The sequence below is a fragment of the Haliotis asinina genome, chromosome 7 (genome assembly GCF_037392515.1).
Source record: "Haliotis asinina isolate JCU_RB_2024 chromosome 7, JCU_Hal_asi_v2, whole genome shotgun sequence".
NCBI classification, from domain to species: Eukaryota; Metazoa; Mollusca; class Gastropoda; order Lepetellida; family Haliotidae; genus Haliotis; species Haliotis asinina.
The window spans coordinates 38,996,371-39,014,323 of NC_090286.1; the positions used below are offsets into that span (position 1 = coordinate 38,996,371).

The following is a 17,953-nucleotide window of genomic DNA, read 5'->3' on the forward strand; positions in this document are numbered from 1 at the left end:
AGGATCAGCTAAGGATAGGGTAGGATAGGGTCAGCTAATGTAAGGTAGGATAGGGTCACCTATGGATAAGGTAAGATATGATAAGCTAAGGGTAAGATGTTCAGCTAAGGGTAAGGTAGGGTCAGCCAAGGGTTGGGTAGGATATGGTCAGCTAATGGTAGTTTAGGATAGGGCCAGGTAAGGGTAGGGTAGGACAGGATCAGGTAAGGATAAGGTAGGACAGGATCAGCTAAGAGTAAGGTAGGATAGGTTCAACTAAGGGTAGTTTAGGATAGGGTTATCTAAGGGTAGGGTAGGACAGGGTCAGCTAATGGTAGGGTAGGGCAGGGTCAGCTAAGGGTAGGGTTGGGTAGGATCAACTAAGGATAAGGTAGGATATGGTCAGCTAATGTAAGTTTAGGATAGGGTCAACTATGTAGTGGTGGGTTGGGCAAGGCAGGGTAGGGTATGGCAGGGCAGGGAGATTTCATATTTGGATACAGTGAAGCTATATATACTGTGTTGGGGTGAGGTTGGGCCATATAGCCCTTAATGTGTTACCTGTCATAACTGTATATTGTATCGTAAGGCTGGTGACAAATGTTAGTAGTGCTGTGAAGGTAACTTGTGCATTCACAGTGACTCGATACTTTTTTTACCTGATTTGGTAATGTCAAAATATTCCAATAACCTAATTGCGAGCTTACATCTTCATTCTATGAATAATTTATTCCACACAATACTAATCAAACTTTTTGACTGTAATTCACAACCAATATATCTATTTGCCACTATCAGATACCTCTGGCTAAGGAGTCAGGAAATTTCTTCCTACCAGCGCTACAAATTGAAGAAATTCAGGATTATTTTAAAGAAGACTCACCAATTAAGATGCTTGGAATTATCAAGGAGCACAACAATGGAAATCCCTACATTGAGATCCTGACTCAAGTTTATAGAAGTAAGCATTTTCTCAATAAAGATTTATCAAACTTCACAAGATCCCATGTGAAAAACTGGTCACTGAAAATTGAAATTTAAAACCTGAACTGAAACTGATGATAAAAGCTAACCAGCACCTCCACACGAAAAAATGTGGCAGATATAACATTAAACATACTATATTTAAAATTCACACTATTTATGATGAACGAAAAGAAATATTTTTTTCATAATTGACCAGGAGTTTAATGTGCAGGATAAACAGCATCTTTTGTTATCTTTTTCCCCATATGAACTTTACCATAAATACCTTTCATGCTTCAGTCCCAAGCTGGAAATATGTTTTTGTCCATCTTATCAAGGCTTTATCCATTGTTCCATGGGAGGCAACTCTTATGTACAACCATATCTCTTGTAAACAAATGTGCCCAAAAATAAAATCTGTCTGTCTCTGACAATCGCAGGTCCAGCTTAAATACAATGCAATGATTTTGCTTCACTGATGCTTCAGATGCCATTATGGTCTGGATCTATAGACAGAACCTGGTCCTAAACAACACAATTGTGCACACCAAACTGGTGCCTCCAGGTGGAATGGCACTGAAATACCTTCTTCAAGAACAGGACGTGACCAACATGGTGAGGGAACAAAATATTCTTAGGAGTACCATAATGTACAAGGAATATAAACTATCCCATTTCCTGGTGTAAATTGCATGAATTCTTTCCAAAGGCAATTAATTGCAACAGGCGGTCTGTAACATGTTTTCTCAATATTCACTGCACGGTCTAAGTTATGCATAATTATATGCATTTTTACATTTGGATGTTTAAGTACTCATATCATAGTTTACCTGTGTCTCTAATTCTTTGTGAATGTCAGTTAAACAAACATAAAATAAGTTAAACAAACATAAAGATCCACTTAAATTGTTCTTAGATTAAGAAGTTAGTATTCCTTCTTTAAACTGAACGCTGATTAACATCATGTGTTACTGATTTTAATTTTCATTTTAGGGGAATCAAGTATTATGCATAATTTACATCATCCAATCTGGAAACAAATTACATTTTAATTCTAGACATGACCATGCTGTTTTGGAGAGGGGGGGGGTGTTCTGCCAAGCTACTGAAATAAAGGAAAGTAATCTATTATTTGAATAGATGTAGTAGGTGGTGAGGCATCATATGTATGCAAGCTAGAATCAGGCCTTAAATACATTAAAATTTGTTGTTCAGAAACTCAAAAAAACCAAAACCATAGCATATGCCACTTTTTTAGTGAGTTTTATTTTACACTGGTTTCAGCAACATTCTAGCAATATCATGGTGCGGGACACTAGAAATATGCTTCACATGCTGTATCCATGAGGGGAATTGAAACTGGTGTAGCAGGCCATTTCCCCCCAAGGGAGAATCTGGCCCAGGCCAAACTAGAATATTTTGTTTTGTTATCTGTGAAAATGGGGAGATTATGGCCTACCCAGGCTGCTTCCTCCCCACTATTACATCAAAAGGGGGAGATCAAGTTATCACAAACATCAAACCAACAGTAGTTTGGACTTTTGGTGCATATTTTGCCAAGTAGTCCACTCTTGCCTCTGACTTGGGTGTAGTGATCCATACTGCTCTGGCCACCATTCCCATGAGGACACATTGTACTATTTCGTCATCTGTCCAAATCATGTCACCTCTAGATGTAAACATTCAATCACACATTTTATGATTAAACAAGATGTAGTATGCACAGGTTGCTTTCTCTCTCATCATGCTGTTTAGTGTCTTATATTTGCTGTATTTATGTATAAATGTAATGGAACATTATTCACATCAGCTTGCTTACTCAATCCATAACCTCTTTTGGTGAATGAAACATGTTTCAGATATCTGTGGGCCACAAATACCTCTTATAAAACCTTATCGTTTGAATTTAGAATTTAGAGGGCACTAGTGTGGAATGATAGATGAAAAAGCTTTTGATATAGATATTGTGTTGGGTTGTTGTGTTGATGGTTACACTGACTTCTTCCTGTTAAGTTCATGTCGCTGACATGGACACCATATTTAAAGCCATGAGTGAGGGAATAAAAAACTAAAAAAATGTCCTTACAATTTTATGGCAGAAATTCAGTTGCCATTCGGACTGAAAAATAGAACTAACCCAACTCTGTCTATAGGCCATTATGCAGAATTAATATGAAGTCATAGATCAACAAGAGTTGTTAAACTAATTCCAAACTGTTTCCATGGAAATCATGAAAAATATGAACACCAAAAATCTGTAAATAGCAAAAAGCACCCTTTAAAGATCTGCCTCATAAATATGACTAATTTTGTTGAAAGATATTGAATGATTTTCAAGTTGTGCTCCAGAAATGAAACCAAACCCTCCTTTTGAGACAAAGTCTGTATCGTTTTTATGATATTAAGAAGTTTTTGAATGGTGCTCCGGAAACAAAACCCACCCCTCCCCTTTGAGGCTAAGTCCAAACTGTTTCAATGGAAACTGAGAAAAGAAAACTGACAAATTCTTCAAATAGCCAAAGGCACTGATTTAGGTTATTACTGATATATCTATCAAGTTTTGCAAAAGAATTTAGAACGGTTTTCGAGTTATGATCTGGAAACAAGCCCACCCCTCCCTTTAAGGCTAAGTCCAAGAAACCAAGAAAAATAAAAATGACAAAAATTTGTAAATACCAAAAGGCACCACTTCAGATGTAGGTTGTTATATCTACCAGTTTTTGTTGAAAAATATTGCACTTTTTTTTAGTTATGTTCTGGAAACAAAATGATTATGGACAGACAGACAAGGCATCGACTATATGCCCCACATTACATACATGTTTGTTATATCTACCAGTTTTGGTTGAAAAATACTGTGCTTTGATTATGGATGGATGGACAGACAGACAGACAGACAGACAGACAGACAGACAGACAGACAGACAGACAGACAAGGCTTCGACTATATGCCCCCACATTACATACCTCGGTGATAAAAATGGTTTATTCACTTAAATCTATTGATTAAATTTTTGATATAGGTAAAATGTACTTGCCCATTTGGAGGTAATTAATTGTACCTTGGGAATGATATTTTCATGATGTTCTATGACATGTATTTACATCTAAAGTGTTGTCATATCATTCTGTTACAGAATAACATGACCGTTGTGACTGCAGAATTCCTGTCTGGAAAGAGAAAGAGGCTCACCAGTCCCGATGATATGATCGATGAAACCTGCCTGATTTCTGTGAAGATGTCTGTTAACTGAAGCAGTGTCATGAGAGACATGCAGAACAATGTCTACCTTGAACAAAATGTTTGCAGCCTTTGAAGAATCGTTTTGGTTCATGTATTCATTCCCAAAATTGGGATTTTCATGCAAGGTTTAAAAGCAAAAGGTAAATGTTGTTCTGCATTTTAAAAACTGCCTGAACAGACAACTGTTCTTGGCTTTCAAATAGTTTCCTCTCATCCCTGAATTTATCCCTAAATGACGTTGATATATGATGTACTTAAAGTTTTCTATATCTCTACTGAGCCCACTACTTGCTGTGTACACATATTCCTGTCTATGCTTGTTCACATGTCTGTAATTATTTTACTGGAAACAATAAATAAAATAAAAAAAATAACACTCATGTTGATGTTGTGGGCACATGGACCCTTTCACCATCTGTTGGTTACTTTAAGTATACTAATTTGGCCTTTATCTGAGTATCTGAGTTTTCTGTGTGAAAACTGCAATTTTTGTCTTGGTTTGTTTCTTTGTTTCTATATTTATCTTTTGTGCAGTAATTTAATTGAAAGACCATATGCATATTTCTACAATATAGGCTATCTAACAGAGACACAAAACTCCTAGAATTTCAATATAAATTTCTATATAAAGCCAAGATGCTAAAAATGAAACTGGTTGATAATGATTTATGTTCATTATGTGGTTCGGTAAATGAGAACATCTGTCCTGTATATATTGAATGTCCAACTTATAATAATCAAACTGTTTTGGAAAGAACTCATCAATCTTGTTAACAGACTATTAAACATAACATATGAACTTCTCACTATGGACTCACATGTCTGATTTTTCAAAACTACGTTTAAGTAATCATAAACTCAAATTTGGAACTGGAAGAGATACAAAACCAGCAGCCCCACTAGAACCTTGTCTGTGTGAAACATGCAATATCTGAGAAGATGAACAACACTTTATAATATCTTGTACCAAGTACAGGAAAGAAAGACAGTCACTTCTACAAACATTGCTTTTTCATAATCAATGATTTGCTATACTTTCATGGAAAGAACAATTTTTAACAATTTTAACAATTTTTTCAAACAGAAATCTGGAAACTATTTCTAAAACATGTTATGATATTTACAATTTTAACTGAATTGTGTGCATTGCCTCAATGTTTCCATGTCATGAAACTGCATATGATAGATAGACTGTTGAAATGTACATCACTTGTGTATCTATATATCTATATATTTGTAACTTCTGTGTTCATGTTTATAGAATATTGCTTCTGTTGCTTGGTGGAATGCTATGCAATAAATATCTTATCTTATCTTATCTTATCTTATCTTATCTTATCTTATCTTAACTTAACTTAACTTAACTTAACTTAACTTAACTTATCTTATCTTATCTTATCTTATCTGGCTGCAACAGCAAGCACCTACTCCACTACATGATTTTATTGACGTTATATATGTAATGAACATAAAAGGTTTGAAGCCCAGTTTTAGTATCTATAAAGCAAGATAAAAAAGATCTGTATCAAATTGAAAAATACATTTCTTCAATAAATATCAAAATGGATTCATTTAATAGAAAATAGGATGTAACATCACTGATATGAGTTCATCATACGATGATGCACTATTTGCAATTCATTGTGACTCCATGATCTTGTACTTAATCTTCTACTCCAAGCACCTAATGTAATTAAACATGAAAGTGTGTCTTTCTATGTATTTTGTCTCTCACTTGAAGGCTTGGTAAACTGATGTTTGATTCCAACTGAAGGGAATAAACACCTTATAAATAACACAAAAAACCTTTTGCTGTTTGAAATCACTGTACTATTGAATTATGCACAGTATTCCTTTATCTATTGTACTTCTATATAAATAGAATCTACACCTAACAAGCACATTCATATGACCATTTTTCTTATCACACTTGCTCTTCTCAAATCCAGGGGTACAGGTTCCAAAGGCAGGCCAAGTTGACTCTGTTGATGCTTTGTTTATATTTATCATCAATTTCAGTCAGTCTTTATTTGCACTTAAAAGGTCATAATCCTTCAGAACATGTATACAGACAATATTATTAGGCAGTAGAGAATACCTATTTTTCTGTGTAGAAAGGCATGATGTGAAAACATTGACTAGTTTTCTCTATGTTCCTTCTTAGAATAGATTAATATTAATAGAGGTATAAACAAATAAATGTTAAGATATACAAAGTAATCTTTCTTAATATACTTACTTTTCAAAGTGTAGTAGGCTGGACAGACACAAAGAAAATGATCATCATCTCCAATTATATTTAAAACACACATTTTACACATTCTGTGTACTTTTTTTCATTTCAGTACATCTACCATGACTTGTTTCCATTAACAAATCATGGGATCAGCAACACAATTTTGCAAGCATGATTCTATACTTCTGAACTTTCAAAGATGATAAGTAAGCTTTATTGTATATAGACAGCTTGAACATTTTGTAACAAACACATTTATTTCATACAGATAACTGGTCAATCCAATTCTGGAGATATATATCTTGTAACCTTTGATAAGTGGGTAAGAAAAACTCTGGATGTGAGTATATGTACTGTTCCAGTCATATACTCACAAACCCGGCAGAAAATAGTATACATTTAACATCTGTGACCCAATTTAGTAACATTTCCAATTTCTACCATTCAAAATCATCAAATTAGAGCATTTGGGGGTAATGTGTAAGTTAGCATATTTAATTTTAACCAGTATTTTACTACTTTCATTATTGTTCAATGAGTGGAACTCTACAACATTCACCATAAACCATCAGGTTTGATGCACTTAATGTGATTTTACCATCCTTTTGAGGTACCCAATCACAGCTGGTTGGACTGAGACACAGTAGTCACAGTACTTCGTCCAAATTTTATTGCACATTGCTGTACCTGCAACAAGGTGTTTGCACCTATTCATGAGGCCACCATCTGGTCATTTACCAATGGATTCATGGGTGAGCAGGCTTGTGTAGTGTACACTACTGAAAGAGTCTGTGCACAATGTTGACTTAAGGTTTTCACGCTCATGGTTGACTCAATCCTGGCACCTCAAGCTCAATGGATCAGTAATATAGACTCTCAAAGCCTGGCACCTTAGACAGCTCGCCCACCATGCCACTCCAAGTATTTGTAAGACGCAGTTGTTTCTAGCATTTCATCCTTGTAATTCCAATTTGCAATGTTCAGTTTGCAGCAAATTTCCCTCTTGAACACAATTATTTTAGTTTTATCGCTAGTTACAATTTTTTGTTTCCCCTTATAGTATTTTCCTAATTTGTTTATGTCTGCTTGTAATCCTTATTATAGTGCTAGAGAAATGAATGATATCTTCAGCAAACAATAGAAGAAATAGCTGTACTATATCTGGATGAAACTGAATACTATTTGAAGAGTATTCATCAATCTGTACTGCTTGTTCATTGTCTTTCTCCTATTTGGCTGTCACATGTTTCAGATATTTCATTATTGTTTCCCATACACATCATAACATTACCATAAATACATGTTGTACTTCCTAGACGTCTAAAGGTTAAACTGAATGATTATCTAGAAGATTCCATTATGTTTGAAAAGTCAAAAGCTTTTGTAAAATCTACAAAGAGAACATAGAATTTGGTACCTTTCTTACTTAAGTATTTGTGTAAAAGTGAAAACAAATATATATACTGAGAACAATATTAAACAATATTGAACTGAGAAATTTCAAATTTTGATTCTTGTGACTTGACGTTCTGTATACCCATGTTTTGGAATGGCGGTGTAGCCTAATGGAACTGATTGTGGCACTGTCAGTGTATCGTGTACATCACACAGATCTCAGCAATGAAATAATAACAATTTAACCATCTTACCATCTCTTGTTCTTTTATAGAGCCCTGAAGAAAGAATGTGATGTTTCTTTTTTTACTCAGTATATTAACAGCAGTAGTATATCCTCTTGTTAAACCAGTTTGGAATTCAGTTATCTAATCTTACCATTTATGGCAATGAATATTTTACTAAATACACTGAGAAGAATAATGCCTCTATGGTTATTACTGACATGCCTATGTATAGTTATAATGATACCAGCCAACCATGAATGTGGAAAACCTCGACTCTCGAGAAGGAAATAAAACAATATTTTAAGACATGGGACTAGTATATCTGATGAATATAGGAAAACTTCTGAGACACTGCAATATCTGACGATTTGTTCAATTTCCATTAACAAATACTAATTAAGATTTCTTCTTGAGTAATTGAAGTGTCAAGTATGTCATTTGTCTTTGAATTATTCACGTCACAGCTTTGATAATTATCTCCCTTGGGTATGCAGATATTCATGAACTTATCAGACGATCCTCAATTGGGATACGATGACAAGTGTCCACCAAGTCAGTGCGTCTGACCACCCAATCCTGTTAGCTGCATCTTACTATAAGCATTGGTTTCAAAAGGCCAATTCTAACCCAAGTCTTCACAGTTGCAGATAACAAGGATCAAAGGGTGTACTTACCTCTGAAAATGTTTGTGACACATTCTGTGTCTACTTCCCAGCGAACCAATGGTTATTGAGTGATTCTGGGAATCTGATTATAATTGTGCTCTGGTTGTCAGCATGTGTGAGATGTGTATAGTCTGAGGCATGACGGGTCTGAAACTGAATCCATGTCAAGAAGAAAGTCAATTTTCAGAGATTTTTTGGAATCAATGTAACTTCATCACAGGTTCACATTCAAAGGCTCCTCTGGAGGTGAAGACATGACCACTGATTTGTTCAATCTTCGAGAGCGTTCAGGTGTTTTAACATTCCAACTCAAAAGATGCATGCTTCAAATGAAATTGGGATACCCAACAGAGATGTAAGACGGAGATACCCAATCAAGATGTAAAACCTACTGTAATGTCACTATATATCCCCTGTGGTGAAATCTGTTATCAGCATGGATATGTAATAGGAAAGCAGCCACCATTTGGATATTTCATTACGCTCCACCTGTCCTGATCCTCTTTGCCACTAGCTGAACTTGTCCTAAACTTGATTCGGACACAGATGTGGACAAGCCTGACACCTTGTACACAGAGGCCACACACTGGTCTCTGTTCCTGATAACTTCCAGGCAGTAAAATGTGACTGAGAATGAAATTGGTGTTTTGTTCTGTGCTGCCCTTCATTAAAAGCCTCAACTTCAGCAACTTTCTCAAATGTGACATATTTCTGTCATTTGCTCTTCATCTCACGTTTCATCATTAAAGAGAACTGTCTCCCAGTCATGTTCGTGCCCATTCTACGTTGTGGGTGTAGAAATGTTAAGGCTGTTCTGCAAAAGGGGCTATAGACGCGTATACATATATTGGGGCGTAGACCTGCCATACGAAGCTGTCGATGGATGGCGTGACCTAGAGCTGTCGCTGCTGTTGGCGTTAGGAATCTGTTCCACGTGTGCTTCTGTCAGAGTGCGAAGACTGGAGGGACTTTGCCGTCTTTCCAATGGGCGCCTAAAACCTTGTCTCCTCTCAAGACAATGGACTGAATTCGTCTAAAGAATCAGTCCTCAGTGACGCCAGAGACCATGTAGTGTCTATTATATGGCCTCTGTTGATGCCGAGAAGAAGATATTCTCTTCTACTTGCGCTGTAGAAGATCGGATCTTTAGGTACTAAAACAACTAAAGAAGTTGGATACGAAAGCAGACACACACACAAAACTCAGTCCACAACAAGCGATATATTGCTGTACTCTGTCGGGACATGACGATAGTTCTCGGACAACCTTGTCATTTCAGTTCCGGTCATTTGACACCTAAGACGGATTACCGGATTACCGGACGTAAACAAAGCAAACGGCAATTAAAAGCATCATATTCAGTTCTGTCGTAGTGTTATTACTGTGTGCATAATACGAAGACCCGACACGAGGACATACCAATATCACCAATGCTTATTATGTCCGATGTCTTTCAACAGCAAAAGAGGGGATGGCCTAAAAGTCGGGCCAAGTAAAGTCGGGCCGAGCAGGACCACCGGGTACTACTAAAAATGGATTGCAGAATATGGGTTATTTTAGCCAGTAATATATTTGGCCCGCCGCGGACCCACCCGACCCGGCACGACTTTTAGGCCATCCCGCAAAAAAAGAGTGCATACCCACGTCAGTTCAAACTGTGCACGCCAGTACTATTTGCCTTAGTACTTCAATACTAACGTATTAATTGTTAGACCCCCACGGCACATTGTCACCTTGCTGAGCATCAGCCTGGCCTGAAGCAAATCTGAAACGTACATCTATATATATGTTTACTGAAGTAGAGAGTGTTCAGTACTGTAGCCGTGTTCTTCTTAGCCCGAAAAGGGTATTATACTTGCAGACGTATTAATTACATTCTTTCAAACGTTTATCCGCTGAGAACAAAATCAAGCACGGGACGGCTGTATATGTAAAATACTTAACTGTGGAATCAGAATGTTTTTGAGAACTATTATGTGTGTTTTACGACTTTCCAAATTATGGGTAAATTCGAAGGAAGAGATATGTATAACCCTATATAGGCCTGGCACGTGGATACTAATTATTCAGCGGAGACTGTGCTCCGATACGTTAGCCGGGTTGCGGTAGATAAAGTTCTCATCTCGGTGTTTCGTAAAGGATCAAAACGCGGCAGAATACATTTGAGAGTGACGGAAGCTGCCTGAAAAGGTGTTCTTCTGCTAGAGGCCGGAGTAAGTTTGAAAGCATAACCGCGTTTAAAGAGTACCTACAAGTACTTTTTCTCAACATTGAACCAATACTGGGACTCACTTTTCAACTCCAAAGGTCTTTTTCCAACATTGAATAATCACCCAGTTGCTATTGGAAAATAACCCTGGTCACGTACTAAAAAGATACCTTTGTTGAATAATGACCATCGCTGTTTCTACACTGTACACGTGTTTCAAATATTGAAAAATCAAGTAAATATGTATACCTGTAATTATTTAACGAGGATGTCTTTTCAATAGGTGACCCGTGCTGATAAAGATGATAAAGTGGTTTCAGTCAACACTGTAGCGACGGGCGCTAAAAAAAGAGAAAAAGAGAAAACAAATCTAGTTTTACCAAGGTTGGAGTCTGAAAACGACCATAACTTTGTGATGTAACGTCTGTGCGGACGATGTTTAAGAGACGACTCGCCCTCGTAAAAGTGTATAGTTAGATAACTGGGGATGTGTTATTACAGCGAAGACAACTCCATTGGCCTTCGTGATGATTAGAATTTAAAAATTTCATGTTTCCAGGATCTGCCATAACTGATGAAGCCGTAGTTAATCTGAGAACGGACATGTGATCTAGACGAGTAAAGGAGGACTGATCGCCTTCCCCTTAGAAACAACTGTTGGTCTATACCAGACCTCAGACATTTCGCTGTCAGGTATTCGTGTCTTCCAACACAGTTTGATGGTGTTCAAATGGTATGGACCCCGGCAGGATTTATATATAGCAAACGTAGACTGGATTTTGACAATAATAAGGGGAATCTAGATGCCTAGATTTGATAAAAGCTACATAGAAGCTTGCCCCGAGGCCTTATGCTGCTCGTGAATGAGAAGATCTTGGACGTAAGAGGAGGGGCCCCTTGAAACATCCGGATTAAAATTGATCTTCAGGAACCCATAGGGGGTGTTTGTCGTACAAAACCTGAAGTACCTTTAATTTGCGACTAAAGGGATGGGGTGGTCAGGCATGCTGACTTGATTGACACGTGACGTAGATCGATTCTCATGTTGTTGGTCAGTGGATTATCTGGCACCCGTGGCGAGCCACCTCTCGTGGTGGGTGCTGAGTAACGCTAAGTGTTCGCCAACCCCCCGTGTGGATCCGGGGGCATATTTGGCCCACCAACCCGTTTGCCGTGGGTTGCGGCCCTGTGTCGGTGGAGGAGGGGGTCCTGGTAGTTGAGGGCAACAGGGCCCTGGAACCATGTTCCTGTTGCTCAACACACCACTTTGGCCCTGACTTCACCCAGACGGGTGGTAGAACTTCCCCGGTTCCATCAGTCGGCTAGTCACGCCACGCGCTGTTCATGGTGATTATTTTGTGCACATTTCTGTTACTGGGTCTTGGACATTTCGATTTTCCATGCAAAATTATAGTATAATAACTTGCCTAGAGTCCTATGCCAGAAGGCGGTTGCTCATGGGCCAATCTGGCAACCTTGACCTCCGGGTTCTGTTTGTCTTCAGGGATCTGTCTAGGGCAGAACCAGCCTGACTTATACCTTGTTTGGCAAAAATAGCTACCCGTGTCCATTTTGCTGGAGTACAGCATCCATGTAACCCTGTTGTCTGTAGTTGGCCTCCACTACAACACCGTCCACGTTGACACTCCATGGTGGGTGGGGAGCAGGGCTGTTGAATATATTTCCTTCATTATGGCTACCCCACAACTAACTGGTTATCGGTCAAAAACTAATAGAAGACACGTTGATGCAGATATTGCTAATTCTTTGGATTTGGATCTGTACACAATTCAGATTACTGGCCACGATTTTTAGTCGTAGCAGGTGTTGATGGTGAACCCCTCAAAATCAATCCTTTCGTAATTTCGAAGTCAATTGAGGGTATATGTGGAAACGAAAGAATGTTACCCGTCTCCGCTCTGGTTCATTGCTTGTGGAATGTGCTCGGAGACAACAGTCTGTGAATCTCCTCAAAGCCCATCATTTTGCAGATACTGAGATTGTTGTCTCAGTACACAAAACTTTAAATTCTCATAGAGTTATTGTCCGCGACCGTGCGAAGTGCCTCTCAGACATGTCAGAGAATGAGATTACAGCAGAGCTGCAGAGTCAAGGCGTTACGCATGTGAGACGGTTCACTAGGGAAAATGGTGAGAGAGTTATCAAAAACAACACTTACCTTTTCACGTTTGCACTATCAAAAATACCTTCATCAATCAAAGCCGGGTATTTCAACATTGGAGTTAATGTATATATCCCAAATCCTCTCCGGTGGTTCAGATGTCAACAGTTTGGACATGGTGCAAAATCTTGCCGTAACTCTCAAGCTTGCTCCCGCTGCAGTGGCAAACATGACAGTACAGACTGCACAGATGTAATCAAGTGTGCAAACCACATGTCCTTCTCAAAATCATGCCCATGTTACGTGCAACAAAATAAATTTCTCACCATAAAATATTCTAAAGATGTTTCCTTTCTGAGGCCAAAAAAATAGCAGTGTCTTACTCTGCTGTAGTTTCTTCCTCACTTCCAAAGGTTGATCAAGGATGTCAAACGTCAATTAAATGGATATCTGATGCGCAGACGGTTCTTTATGAAATAGATGCTGAAGTCACACCTTCCCGTTCCACATCATCCTCATAAACGAAGGTGTCTGCTGAAACAATACCAGACACTGAAAGTCAGCCTGAAACTGTTACTGCGATAAAACGAACCCCTTTGCTTACAAAGAAGGAAAAACAAAAGCTTAAGAAAAAAGAATCAAAGGGCCTCAAACAGATAAAATTGATTTAAAACAGTATGACTCATATCATCACTTTTCTCCCCCAGGCGATAAAGCAACTGGAGGATCATCTGTTTTTGTGAGGCAGGGTGTCATTCATAGTCCTGTCTCTCTTCGTACCCCTCTCCAGGTTGTTGCAGTTCGTGTGACATGGAATATCGTGTTCACTTTATGTTCTTTATACATCCCACCGCCACATTGTCCTCAACAATATGATCTTCAGTCACTTTATGACCAACTCCCGAAACCCTGTATGATCATGGGAGATTTAAATGGCCATAACCCACTTTGGGGTAGCAATGACAGCAATACGAAAGGTAAAGTTTTGGAGGATTTTTTCTTAAACAATGACTTTTGCATATTCAAAGACGGTTCTTCTACATATTTGCATCCAGGAACTGGAACGTATTCGTGTCTTGATTTAGATGTTGTTGATTCTAAACTGCCAAGTGAGTTCGAATGGTCAGTTCACGATGACCTCTGTGGAAGTGATCATTTTCCCACTTTATTAAAATCTGTGACACCATCGGATGTCTCTCCATCATTACGATGGAACTTTGCTAAAGCTAACTGGGCTTGGTATGAAATTCTTTGTTCTAATAAACTAACACCTGATGTTTGTCTTGACGTTCCTGATCCTATAAATTCTTTCTCTGACGAACTTCATATAATAGCTGATAAATGTGTTCCGAAGTCCTCTTCAAATCCACACATACGTAAACCATGGTTTACTGATGACTGCAAACAAGCTAGGAAGGCACGGAAGAAAGCAGAACAGTATTTCCGTAGCCATCCAATAGTCCATAATTTAAATAAATTTAAAATTAAATTTAAAATGAATAAACGTCAATGTTGGAAAAATCATGTCTCCAAAATAAATTCTCGAACGCCCATGTCTAAAGTGTGGAACATGGTACAAAAAAGTAAAGGTAAGAGTACAAAATCTAGTGTCCATCATCTTAAACATGGTGATCAATTACTTACTGATAAATCAGATATTGCAGATAAACTGGGTGAAACGCTTGCTAAACATTCTTCCTCTTCGAACTATATGCCGAAATTCCAACAGCATCAAAGACAACAAGAAAAGATACCTATTCATTTTCATTCAGATAACGGGGAAAACTATAACGAACTATTTTCTATTCATGAGCTTCATATATACTGCTCTTGATCAAGTTTGCGATACTGCTACAGGGCCTGATAACATACATTACCAACTCCTGAAGCACTTACCAGAATCCTGCCTAGAAACTCTTTTAACTATTTTTGATGATATTTGGACATCAGGTAAATTTCCTCCCTCGTGGCGTGACGTTATAGTAGTACCCATATCTAAACATGGACGTGATCATACCGATCCGTCCAATTATAGACCCATTTCACTAACTAGCTGTGTTTGCAAGGCCATGGAACGCATGATAAATAATCGACTTGTTTGGTACTTGGAAACCAATAACCTTATAACAGATATACAATGTGGTTTCCGTAAAAACAGAAGTACTCTTGATCACTTAGTGCGTTTAGAAACATTTGTCAAAAACGCTCTAATTAATAAACAACACGCTGTGTCTATCTTTTTTGATCTTGAGAAGGCATATGACACAACCTGGAAATATGGCATTTTAAGAGATTTACATGATTTCAGCTTGCGAGGTCGTTTGCCTGAATTCATAGCCAACTTTTTAAACAACAGACAATTTGAAGTCCACGTGGGTTCTACATTGTCTGGTCATTACCATCAGGATCAGGGTGTTCCACAAGGCAGCATTTTGTCTGTCACTCTTTTCAGCATCAAGATCAACAGTTTATCTAAAGCTTTAAACGATTCAATAGATGGTTCGCTATTTGTGGATGATTTTAATATTTCTTGTCGTGGGAAAAATATGCATACTATTGAACGGCAACGGCAGCTGTGTTTAAACAAAATAGATAAATGGTATCTTGAAAATGGCTTCAACTTTTCTAAATCAAAAACCAATTGTATACACTTCTGCCGTAAATATAAACGCCATGAAGACCCAGAACTATTTCTATGTGGCACCCCTATCAAAGTTGTCAAGGAGGCTAAGTTCTTGGGACTTATTTTTGATTCACATTTGACCTTTTTGCCCCATATTAAATCCCTAAAAGCCAAATGCTTGAAGGCTCTCGATTTATTAAAGGGTGTGTCTAATTCAAAATGGGGAGAGGATCAGACTACCCTCCTTCACTTATATAGATCACTCGTGCGATCAAAACTTGATTATGGTTCCATCATATATGGTGGAGCCTGTCAAAGCAACCTAAAAGTACTTGATTCTGTCCATCACGAAGTCCTAAGACTTTGTCTTGGTTCTTTTGAAACCTCTCCTATCGACAGTCTTTATGTCGAAGGTGATGAGCCTTCTCTCAACCAACGCCGTATAAAACTATCTTTACAATACATCACAAAATTAGTTTCCAATGAGTCTAATCCCGCATTTAATTGTGTCTTTAATCCTCTTTATGAGGATTTGTATAACAAAAAGTCTTCACTTGTTCTCTTCCTCTTGGTCTCAGAATTAAGCCATTTCTTGCTTCTTCCGGCATTGAGTTGGAAAATATAGCTCCTTTTACGACTTCTTTCTTCTCCTCCTTGGCAGTTGGTTAGGCCACAAGTTGACCTAACACTAACCACATATAAAAAATCAGAAACTAATGAATTACAGTATAAACAAGAATATAATCAATTGAAACATAAATATAGCAATTATAAATCCTTATTTACTGATGGGTCCAAGGACGGTGGCGCTGTGGATCTTCAAGATCACCAGACAATAGTTCTATTTTTACAGCAGAAGCTAATGCTATATTAACAGCTCTTAAATATATTCAAAGGCCCCTAAACATAAACAGTATATAATCTATTCAGACTCTCTTTCTTGCCTTCAGGCTATTAAAAATATTTCTTGTAAACATCCACTTTTAATTGAAATTATTGAATTGTATAATATTCGTGCTACTGGCCAATACGACATCGTCTTCTGTTGGTTACCAAGCCATGTGGGCATTTCGGGTAACACAACCTGTGACACCACTTCTTATTCCATACTCTGATTATAAAGCTAACATTAGAACTTACATGCGTGATCTGATGCAGAAGAAGTGGGACACCCAAGTAGGTATAAATAAATTACATGAAATAAAACCGTCTATTGTTACACCTACTTGGGCTGTCAGTCCAGATTTGAAGAGGTTATTTTCGACGATGTCGTATTGGCCATACACGATATACTCATGCATACCTATTGAAAGGTGAGGATCCTCCATTTTGTATCCCTTGTGATGACAGAGTTATTCAAGTATATTCTGCTTGACTGTGTTGAATTCTCCATCACAAGGGATAAGTATTTCACAGTCAAAACAATTAAGGATCTTTTTACCAGCGTTAATTCTCATTTAATTATTGGCTTTTTAAAAGAAATTGATTTTTTGGTTGAATTTTGAATATTATGTTGTGTATATAGATGTATTTCAATGATTGGTAGTTTGGATTAGTAGCTTGAAATGTTGTTGGCTGTACCCTCAAAGGAGGTTGAAGTATTGTAAAATTTATTGTCCTCCTGAGAGGGTATGTAAGTCCAAAAACATTCAAAGTAAATTTAAGTCTACCAGGTTTTTAATCGTAGTATTTTTGTTGTTTTAATTTTGGCTAGCATTTTGTACACTCGCCAGCAGCTGAAGAGATGATGTAAATCCAACTAGGGCCCATGCAGGTAGCAAAGGTACTGTAAGTCCCCATGATCCCTGATATGGTGATCTACCTTCAGCTGCTGGCGATCTATAGTCTGTTTTTATGCTGTATTGTCCGTTACAGATGAACTGTTTTAATCTCATTACTAGTTTTATATTCTCTGTGATATTCTAGTTGGTTTTTCTGTCCTTCGTTGACAGAGTTTTATAACGTGCCATTAATGAATATGTAGTTTTGTAAGTAATCGCTCTCGTCATGATATGGAAGGGATATTGCCGATGTGACGTGAAATATTAACTCACTCACTCAGTGGATTATCTGGTTTAGACTAGATTATTTACAGACTGCCACCATATAGCTATCCCGTTGACCTGTGTCGTAACTTGACCGGAGATTTTAATGATTTGATTGGATAACCGATGACCACTGTTTGCAGTCTCCTACCCAGAGTTCCACTCTGTCAATACATATATAGCGAGTGCAAGTGTGACGGTAGAATTTTCTAAAATATTAATTTCCTCATCTGTTTCGTCCA

At 37.8% G+C, this 17,953-nt stretch overlaps 1 protein-coding gene across 1 annotated transcript; it reads left to right on the forward strand.

The window, feature by feature from the left end:
* Positions 1-783: 783 nt before the first annotated feature.
* Positions 784-4,560, forward strand: LOC137290501 (uncharacterized). The gene is made up of 3 exons (XM_067821481.1): positions 784-940; positions 1,433-1,560; positions 4,083-4,560. Exons 1-3 carry the CDS (start codon positions 871-873, stop codon positions 4,197-4,199), a joined length of 315 nt encoding a protein of 104 aa, XP_067677582.1. The 5' UTR covers positions 784-870; the 3' UTR covers positions 4,200-4,560.
* The last annotated feature ends 13,393 nt before the right edge of the window (positions 4,561-17,953 follow it).

Bases quoted from the DNA above. Each gene is read 5' to 3' on its own strand.
- LOC137290501 (XM_067821481.1), top strand. From the start codon at position 871: ATGCTTGGAATTATCAAGGAGCACAACAATGGAAATCCCTACATTGAG. The intron at 941-1,432 runs GTAAGCATTTTC...CTGATGCTTCAG, and splicing joins CCTGACTCAAGTTTATAGAA to ATGCCATTATGGTCTGGATC. The intron at 1,561-4,082 runs GTGAGGGAACAA...ATTCTGTTACAG, and splicing joins AACAGGACGTGACCAACATG to AATAACATGACCGTTGTGAC.